This window comes from Nycticebus coucang, chromosome 9 (genome assembly GCF_027406575.1).
Source record: "Nycticebus coucang isolate mNycCou1 chromosome 9, mNycCou1.pri, whole genome shotgun sequence".
Taxonomy (NCBI): Eukaryota; Metazoa; Chordata; class Mammalia; order Primates; family Lorisidae; genus Nycticebus; species Nycticebus coucang.
The window spans coordinates 117,029,676-117,042,348 of NC_069788.1; the positions used below are offsets into that span (position 1 = coordinate 117,029,676).

A 12,673-nucleotide genomic window follows, 5' to 3' on the forward strand; every position below is an offset into this window, starting at 1 on the left:
TGATAGGGAGGGAGCCTTGGCAGTGGGGGGCGGGGGAAGTAGGAGACCCTGCAGACTAGGACTCAGGTCTGGTCTTTTCCTCTTTTTTCTTTTCTTTTTTTTTTTCACAAATAGGATTCTTTATTTGTCATTATTAAAAGCCTGAATTTTAGACAGATTCTTGGACTGGTGGTTTATATCCATCAGCTCGTTGAACTTTAGCACCTGTCTCGTCCCCAGTAGCTTTTCCAGAGCTACTACCTTCACCGTGAAGCTCCATGAGTTTTCCCAATTCAAACTTGGGTTTCTTTAGCATTTTTACTTTTCTAACGAAGACATCATGGAGAGGATAAGTAGATTGGCATGCCTTTTCTATGTCTTTTCCAATGCTATCTGGAATCAATTTATTGACAAGTTCTTTCAAGTCATTGGTCTGCATCTCTCTGGTCATGATTTCCATCATTTTCTTCCGGATTTGGCGAACCTGTTGGTGCTAGGCATAAGAGGTCTTCCGTATCTGATTATTGCGTTTTTTAGTAAAACCAACACAGAACAGACGAAGCAAATAACCATCTGTAGTCTTAACATCAACATGAACTTCAATCATAGTCTGCCAGTTTTTGACCATAGAACACATTTTGTCACGGGTAAGATCCATGCCATGGAAGTTAGTCAGGCAGTTTTTGCCCTGAACATCTTCAGTAATTAGCTTGAATTTTCTAAACGCAACATCATCATTCTGCAGATCAGCAAGACTCACTTCAAACGCACGACCTTTGAGGCCATCAGATGCAATTTTGGTTCCTTGAGTCCTGGTGACTAGTGTTTTCCCAATATTCCTTATATTGAACATAGCAGGTGCCTTCACATCATACCAATCTTTCTTAGAAAATGGGTCAACCACTTTCTTCTTGGCTCCCTTTTTGCCACCTTTCGTAAGGCGCTTGTTCTTGCCGACCGCCATGACGGTGCTCAGCGAGCCAAAAGGGCTTTTCTTTTTTTTTTGAGACAGAGCCTCAAGCTGTTGCCCTGGGTAGAGTGCTGTAGCATCACAGCTCACAGCAACCTCTAATTCCTGGGCTCAAGTGAGTCTGTCTCCGCCTCCCAAGTAGCTGGGACTATAGACGCCCACCACAACGCCTGGCTATTTTTTGGTTGTAGTTGTCGTTGTTTGGCAGGCCCAGGCTGGATTCGAACCCGCCAGCTCAGGTGTATGTGGCTGGCGCCTTAGAAGCTTGAGCCACAGGCACCAAGCCTGGTCTTTTCCTCTTTTCCTCTACATATACAATCAAGTTTTCCCACCTATTCCCAGGCTAGCATCAAGCCCAGCAGGTGGGGGCAAAATGTGGAGGTGTTGGCCAGGCCCTCTTCCCTCTGTCCCCAGCTTTCCTTCGTGCCCTGCCCTGCCTGGGGACTGTGTGGCAGGATCTTGACTTGTGGGCACTGTACATCTGGTCTAGTGATGGGAGGCCCCAAAGCTGCGTGCGGCAGCATTCCTGACCCTCACTTGCCCTCTCTGTATGCTCCATTCAGCCGTAAAAGTTAAAAAACCCCACAACTTTCATAGTATTTTTAGCAGTGCCCCTTTCTGAGCATGTGCTAAGTATTGGCACCTGTCCTAAGCATTGTACGTGCACGAATGCCAGCACATCCGACCCTGTGAGGTGGGTCCTGGTATCCCGGTTTATAGATGAGGGAGTTGGCTGAGAGCAGCTACAGCAGCCGGGATCACACAGCCTGCAAGTGTAGGGCTGGGCTGAGGCAGCAGCCTGGCCTCAGCGTTGCTCTCCTTCTCAACTTCGCTGCTTACACAACAAATGCTTGCGTGGGTAGAACATTTAACCCAAGGTGAACATATTACAAACAAAATCATGGTAATGGAAGTGCTCTGGAATTCGGCACTGGTGGTGGTTGCATAGCCTTGTGAATATACTCAAATCCACTGAATTGTGCACTTTAAAAGGGTGAATTTTATGGTATGGAATTATATCTCAGAGGCCTATGAAATAAGTTCATCTTTGTGTCCACCCTATATAAAGAAGAAAATGACAGTTGCCTGTCATCCTGCCTCCCAGAAGTGAACACCCTAGCAGGATACCATTCTTGTCTTTCTTCCCTCCGTCCCCCACATTGACTAGAGGCCAGGGGATCTGGGTTCCTAGTGAGTGAGGGACCCTGCAAGAGGAAGATGATCAAGGGCGGCAGCTTCATGCAAAACATGATGTATGATGCGGCCCCTTTTCTTGGAAACTGCCTAAGAATAGATCACAGGTTAGCACAGGCACACAGAAGGTGGGGTGGCTGGGAGCAGAGGGTGGCTTTCATGTCCCAGTCTGTGGGGAAGTTCCCACTACTGTTTTGTCAACCCTGTGGGCCTGGCTTTGCTTCTTACCATCTGGCATCCCCAGGGTTGGTGGGGTCGGTCCAAGTGGCTTCCTCAGGGCCCAAGGCAGGGAAGGTGGTGAGGCCTAAAGTTCCTCCCATAGGAGGCAGCTGCACCACTCTTGAGGTTGCCTAGCAATAGTAGGGAAGGTGACTTAGCCCACGACAGAGATGGGAGGAGAATAAAAGGCAGCCTGTGGCTAGAAATGGGGTGGAGATGCAGAGGATGCCATTCCCCTGGAAACTGCCTCCTTGGTCCTTGGCTACCTGGGTGACTTCTGGGGCTGAGATCTGTTCGTTCTCCATTGAGAGGGAGTAGGGTCCTCCCTCAGCCTGTCCCCCTGGAGCTAGAGGACTTAAGGAAATCCTCTTCCACAAGGACTGTGTGTTAGATGCATGCTGTCATTGGCCCCGTTTAATGTTGACAAGAGCCTTGTATGTGGGATGATCACACTTTATAGATCCTTTAGAAGATCCTGCGTTTAGAGATATAGAAAACATGCTCACAACTGCACAGCTAGAAATGAAGGTGCTGGTACCCTTCGCTGTTAAAGAGAACTGTTCATTTTGGTTCAAAGCATTTCATAAGAGCAAGTTACCTGGGGTGGGGGTGATTGTAAACACTGTTCACCTCCTGGGAAGGAAAGAGAAGATGAAAGAAGGAAGGACAGGAAGGAGAGTTATCTGTTTACATCAACCAAACCACCGGCTAGCTAGTATTTATTAACAATGTCTTCATTTTCCAAATAAGGAAAAAGACTAATAGTTCACATTGCATGAAGATCGAATGGTTTGGATTATCTCAGTATGTCAAACAACCCTTTGAGGACAGTACTATTAGTTTTCTTGTTACACATGGGAAATTGAGGCTCAGAGAAGTTAGGTAACTTACTCAACACAGACCAGCTAGCGGGACACATAATGAACGAACCTAGGCAGACTGACCTCAGCACTCTGCTCTTAACCAGAAGTGTCAAGTTTATGTTTTAACTGGGAGGCAAGGCTTACATATAAGTGAAATTATAGGAGAATTCAACATGGTGTTAGTCAAGTACTTATTATATGATTCATGGTTTTTCACATTTATGTGCGTTCATGTGTGAGTTTCTGTCCATTAATCATGGTGAGTAAACTTAGGAGGTCTTATCCTCATTTACAGACAGGGAAAGTAACTCAGAAAGGTTAAGTGACTTTACCGGGGTTTCTATTGCAGCCTTACTGAGGTAGAGTTGGTCTGAATCCAGGTTTTTGGCAAGAGGGTCTATGAGGGTAAGGGGGTGGCATAAGCTTTATTGAAGTTACCTTTCTTGGTTGTAGAGGTAGTGGAAGATACAAGTTGCATTTCCCTGTGTTTTTCAGTACAGAGAATAACTGTCAGGAGTAAACTCTGGTCCCCTGAACCTGAAGGGCACTTCCTACCTCAATCCCATATGCCTAGTAGCCTTTCCTAGCACTAACCCCCAGCTTTTGAGAACTGGCTTCCCCTCCCTTAAGATTCTTTCTTTTTTTTTTTGGTTTTTGGCCGGGGCTGGGTTTGAACCCGCCACCTCCGGCATATGGGACTGGTGTCCTACTCCTTGAGCCACAGGCTCCACCCCTTTCTTTTTTCTTTTAAGAGACATGGTCTTGCTCTGTCACCCAGGCTAGAGTAAAATGGCATGATTATAGCTCACTATAGCCTCGAACTCCTGGGCTTAGGTGATCTTCCTACCTTAGGCTCCCAAGCAGGTGGGACTACAGGCGTGCACCACCATGCTCAGTTAAATTTTTTTTTTGGTGACAAAGTCTCACTATGTTACCCTGGGCAGAGTGCCATGGTGTTACAGCCCACAGTAACCTCAAACTCTTGGGTTTAAGCGATTTTCTTGCCTCAGCCTCACAAGTAGCTGGGACTACAGGCACCTGCTTGCAGTATAGGTGCCTGGCTTTTTGTTGTTGTTGTTGTTGTCATTGATGTTTAGCAGGCCTGGGCTGGGTTCGAACCCGCCAGTCCTGGTGTATGTGGCTGGTGCCCTAGCCGCTGAGCTACAGGCGCCGAGCCGATGCTCAACTAATCTTTAAAAAAATTTTTTTTTTTTTTAAGAAATTGTTGGTCTTTCTATGTTGCCCAGGCTGGTCTCCAACTTCTGGCCTCAAGTGATCTTTCCTTGGCCTCTCAAAGTGAGAAGATTACAGGTGTGAGCCATGGCACCCAGCCTTGTAAGTTCAACAGCAACTTTCTTTTTTTGTTTTTTTTTTTTTTTTTGGTTTTTGGCCGGGGCTAAGTTTGAACCCGCCACCTCCGGCATATGGGAGGCATATGGGACCGGTGCCCTACTCCTTAAGCCACAGGCGCCGCCCTCAACAGCAACTTTCTCTTCTCTGCTGTTTTCACCTCCTTCAGTTTCACCTGCTCTGTCCTTCCCTTTGGAGTCTTCCTTTGTGGTCCCTGGAGGAACCAAACAGACTTCTAACCAGGTACCTGAGTTAGCTCTGGATTATTTTGATTTTTAAAGCCTGTGCATGTGAAACCCACAAAGCCTGAGGTTCTTGTGTAAGTCTTATGACTGCTAAGAAAGTTGACAAGGTAAAGTTTGGGGGCTTAAGTTGGCTTTTGGTGTTGTGGAGTTAGGAAGTTTTTGAGCGAGGCCAGAAAACAGGACCAAGTAGGAGGACAACGCCATTTCCTGACCTCAGCTTTGCACCTTCTGAGCCTAAATCAAAGGTCCCAAATGGTTCAGTTCAGGGCAGAAAAGCAATCAGGTGGGGGAAGGGAGCTTCCTCTTTCTTACCTTGTTTTTCCTGTTTCTTGGTGGTTGGTGCTTGTGGGACTGTGGGACTTTTCAGACACTGTCACAGGCCTGTGATTTGAGGCCAAGCCAGGAGTTGTAGGGGAGCATATTTATGGGCAAGAAGATTTATTTTTAAAAGCCATTGCAATGCTGATTATAACTAATGGGGAGTAAGACAGAGTGTCTGAGCTGTGTTTTCAGATCATCTGGAGGTGAGAGGACAAGAGAGAGCTGACTCCAAGGTGGATGGGCTTCTTGAGGCCAGTCCTTTGATGGAACTTGGCTTTCCAGGTTAGAAGAGGCAGCAACCCATGAGTATGGGTAGGAAGGGTTGTTAAAATGAGACTTGTTTTTGCTCTAATGTCCCATGTAGACACGTCCATGCCTAGTAGCTTGTGACTTGGGGATGGAGCCAGAAGAGGAGTTTTTTGTGTTTTTTTTTTTTTTTTTTTTGAGACAGAACCTCAAGCTGTCACCCTGGATAGAGTGCTGTCGCATCACAGCTCACAGCAATGTTCAGCTCCTGGGCTCAAGTGATTCTCCTGCCTCCACCTCCCAAGTAGCTGGGACTACAGGTGCCTGCCAGAACACCCGGCTATTTTTTGGTTGCAGACATCATCATTGTTGTTTGGCGGGCCAGACTGGATTCAAACCCTCCAACTCAGGTGTGTGTGGCTGGCGCCTTAGCAGCTTAAACCTCAGTCGCCAAGCCTTTTTCTTTTTTTTTTTAGAGACAAAGAGTCTCACTTCCTTGCCTTTGGTAGAATGCTGTGGCATCACAGCTCACAGCAACCTCCAGCTCTTGGGGCTTAGGTGATTCTCTTGCTTCAGCCTCCCGAGTAGCTGGGACTACAGGCATCTGCCACAACGCCCGGCTATTTTTTTGTTGTTGTTGTTGTGGTTTTTGGTCAGGGCTGGGTTTGAACCCACCACCCTTGGTATATGGGGCCGGTGCCCTACCCACTGAGCCACAGGCGCTGCCCAAGAAGAGGAGTTTTTGATTCTTCTGAGTCAAGTCCCTACCTGGAAATAGACCCCTCCCACCACCTGATATGAGAGCTTGGCCCTGGAAAAGGCGAGCACCCTCCTCCAAGGTCTTCTGTCTTGACATTCGTGTCTGTGAGTGAGCATGGGGTGTATGTCTGTTGCTTGCGTGTGTCTCTCTGGCTCCAAGAAGCCCCTCTGTTGTTTCTGGCCACTGCCATGACTTTGGTAGAGGAATGGCTCCCTTTCAAACACCACAGACATCCTCCAGGTAATATATAATGGCCCTTTCCAGTAGAGTTCCCGATATTTCAGAAGGGCCTTTCTTTCCAGGAACCCAAAGTGCTTTTCCAGAGTTGGCCCTGGAAGCTGGGAGATGGAGGAGGTGACTTATGCACTGTGTTTTCCTGGAGGCGGGGGAAATGGGGCCAGACCCCTGGTTTCCTGTCCTTTATCTGGGATACTGGTGGTTGGGACTGTTAGATGGGGTATCATCACATGCATGGAGCCCTAAAGGCCTAATTTTAGAAATCTGGATATTTTTTCAAACTGTAGCCCTAAATGAAAGTTAGCTTGCTTTCTTTTTTTTTTTTTTTTTGTAGAGACAGAGTCTCACTGTACCGCCCTTGGTAGAGTGCCGTGGCATCACACAGCTCACAGCAACCTCTAAGTCTTGGGCTTACGCGATTCTCTTGCCTCAGCTTCCCGAGCAGCTGGGACTACAGGCGCCCGCCACAACGCCCGGCTATTTTTTGGTTGCAGTTTGGCCAGGGCTGGGTTTGAACCCGCCACCCTCGGTATATGGGGCCGGCGCCCTACTCACTGAGCCACAGGCGCCGCCCAGCTTGCTTTCTTTTTATCAACAGTGCAGTTCAGGTTCCTTGTACATAGTTTTTTTAAAAAATTAAGGAACGTCACATTGGGGTCTCAGTTATTTGATGGGCCTGTTTGCTACCTCCTTAGTGAGGCTGCTTGGTGTGGGTTACTGTAGCACCCAGCAGTGCCTGGCTGGGGGACCTATACCTGAAGCCCTTTACACAGAAGCCACTGGTTCATGAGAAGGCCCAGCTGAGGTCCACCTTGCTGCCTAAGGGCTATTTTTGGGACTTTGGAGCTGGGCACCCCCAGTATGAGCCAGCCTAGTGCTGTGGGCCAGGCACATTCCTAAGTGTTCTAGAGGTATTTATTTAACTCTCTCAATACTGTAAGATGGCTTAGCGGGAGGTAAAGGACATTCGAGAGCATTTGGAAAGACCTGAAAGTTTTAGGTGGTTATAGCAGATATTTCTAGATTTTCTGCTCTTGAGGCCACAAAGCTCTCCATGGCTTCAGGCTTCTATTTTGAGAATGAGTGCATTACAGAGTCACTGCCTGGGTTCTTCTCCCCCATCCCATTCCCTTCCCTCACTGGAGTTCATGCCTATGTAGTTGTCTGGGTCTCTGTGTCTGATTTAAAACTTCATATAAATGGTGTCACGCCCAGCCTGTCTGTCCACAGCCCTTGCCATGCCCTGGAGAGCTGATTGAGGTGGACTTGTAGGTGCACTGCTTTCCTGCATTAGAGCACTTGTCTGAGCCACACAGCTCCCTGCAGGTGGGACTAGACCCGGGTTCCTGCCTCTGCAGTGGCTTTTGGTGTCACACTTACTGTTTTGTGCCCTGTTGAGTTCAACCACTTGCCGGTGTTTGATGAGGGAGGGCAGGTGCAGTCTCTGTGTCTTATTTTGTCTCCTTCCTTGTGTTGCTGGCATTTGGCCCGTCCCCGTGGGTCCCTGTCCCTTGTCTGCTGCCCTCTTTTCCTGACACTTGAGAGGCAGGTTCTTAGGGACCCATGCCATCTTGCCTTTTTTTTTTTTTCTCCTCCCGGGGTAGCAGTTATGCTTTTATTACTTCTCTTCTTGTTCTTTTTTTGTTTTGTTTTGCTTTTATTACTTCTTGATGAATCTAATATGTAATGACAGAAAGCTACTGTGAATTCGGGAGTGCTTCTAAATGAATTTATATTTTAGGGCTCACAGCAGCATCTTATACCATTTGGAAGCTAGTTTCCCTTTGCAAGATGGGCTGCGCTCCAGTTGTGAGGCTGCGGCTGCATGTAGAGTTTTGGAAGAGGCCAGAGGTAGAGTATCAAGGTAAACCCTACTTGGTCAGGCCCATTCCTACGTCCCAAGGGCAGCCAGCAGGGTCCCAGTTATGTGGCCCTTGTCCCCACCTGTCTTCCCTGCTCTTACCTTTTCCTCTTTCTGCCCTGGCTTTCAGACACTTAGATGTGGGGCAGCCTGCTGGTAGACCTCACTGTACTTGCTTTGGGCACATTTGTGAAACTTCGGCTCTAAGGACATTAGGCGGATTCATAGGAGATGCCACTGATCTATGACCAATCAGCTCCCTGAAGAGCAGCAGAGCCTGCATCTGCAGGTGCTCACCGAGTATTGAATGTTGATGAAGGTGATGGTGAAGGTCTTTGTTTCTTGTTTTTAATTTTTTTTTTTTTAAGAGACATTTTGATTTTGTCACCCTCGGTAGAGTGCCATGGCATCACAGGTCACAGCAACCCCCAGGTCTTGGGCTTAGGCGATTCTCTTGCCTCAGCCTCCCTAGTAGCTGGGACTACAGGTGCCCACCACAATGCCCGGGTATTTTTTTTGTTGTTGCAGTTTGGCCGGGGTAGGGTTCGAACCTGCCACCCTTGGTATATGGGGCCGGCACCCTACTCCCTGAGCCGTAGGTGCCGCCCTTTAATTTAATTTTTTTTATTTTTATTTTTTTTCTTTTTTGCAGTTTTTTTTGGCCGGGGCTGGGTTTGAACCTGCCACCTCTGGCATATGGGGCTGGCGCCCTACTCCGTTGAGCCACAGGCGCCACCCATTTAATTTTATTTTATATAAGAGATGGGGTCTCACTCTTGCTCAGGCTGGTCCTGAACTCCTGAGCTCAAGCAATCCACCCCCCTCAGCCTCCCAGAGTGATAGGAATATAGGCGTAAGCCACTGTGCCTGGCCATGGTGAGGGTCTTTGGACAGGGATCTGGCATCTGTGAACAGTCTAGCAGGAGACGTTCACAAATGCTGAAAGGCTGGGGGTTGATGGTCCAGCCCATGGTGTTAATTCCTGGGGCCAGGGCAGAGGCCTGGTTGGCTTCCTGGGAAGCAGAGCTGTGCCCTGGAGTCAGGAGGCCAGGGAAGCTGGCTTTGTGGTTGTTATTTGGTCAGAACCTAGGATAACCTTAGCCCCTGCCATGCCTCTTGCTTGGTGCCCACACCCTGGGCTGGTGCCTCTGATTTCAGGCTGGTGGGGAGCCAGCACAGGCCTCCCTGCTCCCTATTAGGCAGCCCAGCTGTGTTTTGTCCTCTTTTGGTCAACTGCCCTCCTTCAGATTCCTCTCCCAAGGTACTAGCCATGCTGACACATCCCTCCACACCCTGCCCCTTCCTCTCTGGAGGGCGAGGTTGTTGTGTTTGGCTGGGGCCTCTGCTTTAGAATATCTTAGGGAGTTTCTTGTCCCCTTACGTGGGCTTGGGGACCTCAAAGGAAGTAAAACCTGCGCCTTGGTTTTCCTTCTTCTTCCAGTTCCCCAGCCCAGGGTTCTCTCTTGAGCGTTGGATGCCAGCAGCCTTAGCTGCAGAATCCTGGAGGGTGTGAATCTAGACAGCCACAGGGCCTCTGACTGGCCAAATTGTGGGGTCCAGCAAAGCTTCCACTTGCCTCTGCTCCCTTTCTGTTGGGACTTTGTGGGGTGCATTTGGGAGATGGATAGTAATGGACAGACTGTTCCTTTTGAACTATTAGGCCAGAGAACTGCTTGGCAGAAACCTGTCCTGTGCCCTGGGAGTATGAAAAAGGGTCGGATGTTATGTGCAGGTCCTCAGGAGACCCAGGCCTTGTGCTGCCTGTGGCCACTGTGTGATACTGGCAAGCCACATCTGTGACCCAGGGAGCTGGACCCTCAGGTGGTGGTGCAGCTCAGATCATCATTTGGATCTGATCGCGAGGCTCTGAGGCGACGCCATCGTTCTGTGTTTCTGCCCTTTTGGAGACAGCAGAGTCCCCCATTTCTGGATGTTGATCCCTGCCCTAAAGCTAACTGTTCTGCAAACACAGTCTTTTATCTTTAGGAGCCTTCCGTGTGCTCAGCTTTTAAGAATTTGTTTTCACCCTCTAGGGAAGGTGTGGGTCAGGCCAGGTAAAAATGTACTTCCCTTGTAGAAGGACCCAGAAGCTTGTGCTGTGTGTGTCTTGGGCCTTGTGTTCACTCTGACTTGGGAAATGCCTGCTTTGGGCGTGGCCCTGAGTGGGACGCCAGGTGCCTGGGTAGGACAGGGGTGGGTGGGGAAGGCCTTATTTGGGGCTGGTGAAGGGTGCTTAGCTCTGCCTTCTAGCCTGGATGCTCCAGGTGTGGGCTGGGGTTGGATGCCTGCAGGGTGGAGGAGGACTGGGGACCGGGTGGCTCAGGAGAGCATCTCTGCCCACTGCAGAGATGGGCTGTTCATAATCGGCCTTTTGTGTAGGGTTGGCCAATCCCTAGGCCTGGTATGAAAGAGGCCACCTGCTGTGGGCTTAGCAGGTCTAAGGAACTCTCAGACATGGAGCAAGGCTTTCAGCCTGGAATCTGTCCAAGGGATCAGGGCCAAAAGGCGGCCTTGTCTTTCACGTGTTTACTTTCAGAGCCCAGGTCTGGCCCTTCTCTCCCTTGTACCAGTTTGAAGAAATCAAATCATAGAATGCTTGGCCGAGCCAGAAGGGATGTACACTGTTGCCTACCCCAAACCCTTAGATAAAGAAACTGAGTTCCACGTGCGGTGCCCATGGCTCAGTGAGTAGGGCCTCAGCCACTTACACTGAGGCTGGTGGGTTTGAGCCCGGGCTGGGACTGTTAAACAACAATGACAACTACAACCAAAAAATAGCTGGATGTTGTGGCGGGTGCTTGTAGTCCCAGCTACTCGGGAGACTGAGGCGAGAAAATTGCTTAAGCCCAAGAGTTTGAGGTTGCTGTGAGCTGTGACTCCGCGGCACTCTACCAAGGGTAACATAGTAAGACTCTATCTCAAAAAAAAAAAAAAAGAAAAAGAAACCTAAGTTCCATAGAGGTGATCCGATTTGTCTGCTGTGAGCTCATTCCTTGTAGGACACCTGCAGATGGACAAGGAGGGCAAGGCTCTGTGCTCCAAAGACACGTGAAGGTGTGGGACTCTGGCAGTGTGTGCGTGGTCAGTTTCAGGTGCGTGTCACTCATCTAGTGCAGCTGTACCCTGCCAGGGTGGAGGTGTGGACAGGCGGACCCTTGGATGATCGTGGCCAGCTCCCGAGTTTGCAGTTTGCAGCTGCAGTGTGCAGTTGAGGAGGGGAAGGAGAAATGAGCCTGAGATGTAGACACAGCCTGGTGGTGTCACTGGTCTTCAGTGCTGGCTTCAGCCAGTACTTCCTGCCACACGCCCAGCCCTGTGACAAGTCCACAATGTGCATTATGCCAGTGAATCATCACAGCTACTGTATGAAGGAAGGGTACTTAGACATTTTCATTCCCACCTTACAGAAGGAACTGAGGTTTACAGAGATTAAATAATGTGCCCCAGTTTACACAGCACTTAGGAGGGAAGCTGGGCTTTGACCCCAGGGCTGTCTGGCTAGAGCCCACACTGCCACCTACTGCCCTGGCTGCTGCCTCTCTGCCAGGGCATTGCTGAGGGGCATTGCTGCTGGAGGAGGGATGTCCCTCATTAGAGATGGAGCCCCAGATACCTCTCTCCTGATGGTCACATTCCTGTGTGCTCCTGAGGAACCAGGAAGTGGCCCCTCTCTGCCAGTGGAGACTAAAGGCCTAGGGCTGTTTCGAGCAGTAGAGGTGCCCGCAGCTCAGGACCAGTTGGGGCCCTTTAATGCATCCCTCCATACTATTGTTTTTCTCCTCCTTTCTTCCCTTTTTGTTTTTGTTGCCCTAGGCTAGAGTGCCATGGTGTCATCATAGCTCACAACAACGAGCAACTTCAAACTCTTGGGCTCAAGCAATCCTCTTGCCTCAGCCTGTGGTGCCCACAATGCCTGGCTAGTTTTTTCTGTTTTTAGTAGAGACAAAGTCTTGCTCTTGCTCAGGCTGGTCTCTGAACTCCTGAGTTCAAGTGATCCTCCCACTTCGGCCTCCCAGAGTGCTAGGATTACCGGTGTGAGCCACCACACCAGGACTTTCTTCCCTTCTCTTGCCCCCTAGTGGCATCCCAGGCACTGGCCACCCCTAAAGACAGTCTTGGGATGAGCTCTGCTGGGCCCTCCATCTTCCTTGCCTTCCTTGGGAGCCTGCGTCACTGGCCTGTCCTTTGCCAGCTACTCCAGAGCAGGTCCTCCTCTTGGTTGTGTCAAGGCTGGGTCTGTAGAGATGCTCTGGGCCTCAACAGCAGCCCTGCTATGCGGCTCCTGCCTTGGTGCAAGCTGGGTGTTTCACATGTTATCTTATTCCATTCCCACAACAAGTAGGAGGGATTAGCCCTATTTACAACTGTGGAAATCAAAACCTTAAGAAGTTAAATGACTTGCTCAGGCTACTTTAGGGCAGACCAGAC

The 12,673-nt window shown here is 49.5% G+C and overlaps 2 protein-coding genes across 5 annotated transcripts in view; one reads left to right on the forward strand and one right to left on the reverse strand.

Moving 5' to 3' along the window:
• Positions 1-12,673, forward strand: part of ACTN1 (actinin alpha 1) — a 117,550-nt gene that overhangs the window by 7,921 nt on the left and 96,956 nt on the right. The window lies entirely within an intron of this gene.
• On the reverse strand, positions 107-963 carry LOC128593855 (40S ribosomal protein S3a-like). The gene has a single exon (XM_053602194.1). The coding sequence runs from the start codon at positions 941-943 to the stop codon at positions 473-475; it is 471 nt and encodes a 156-aa protein (XP_053458169.1). The 5' UTR covers positions 944-963; the 3' UTR covers positions 107-472.

Coding starts and splice junctions, on each gene's coding strand:
- LOC128593855 (XM_053602194.1), bottom strand. CDS start 943: ATGGCGGTCGGCAAGAACAAGCGCCTTACGAAAGGTGGCAAAAAGGGA.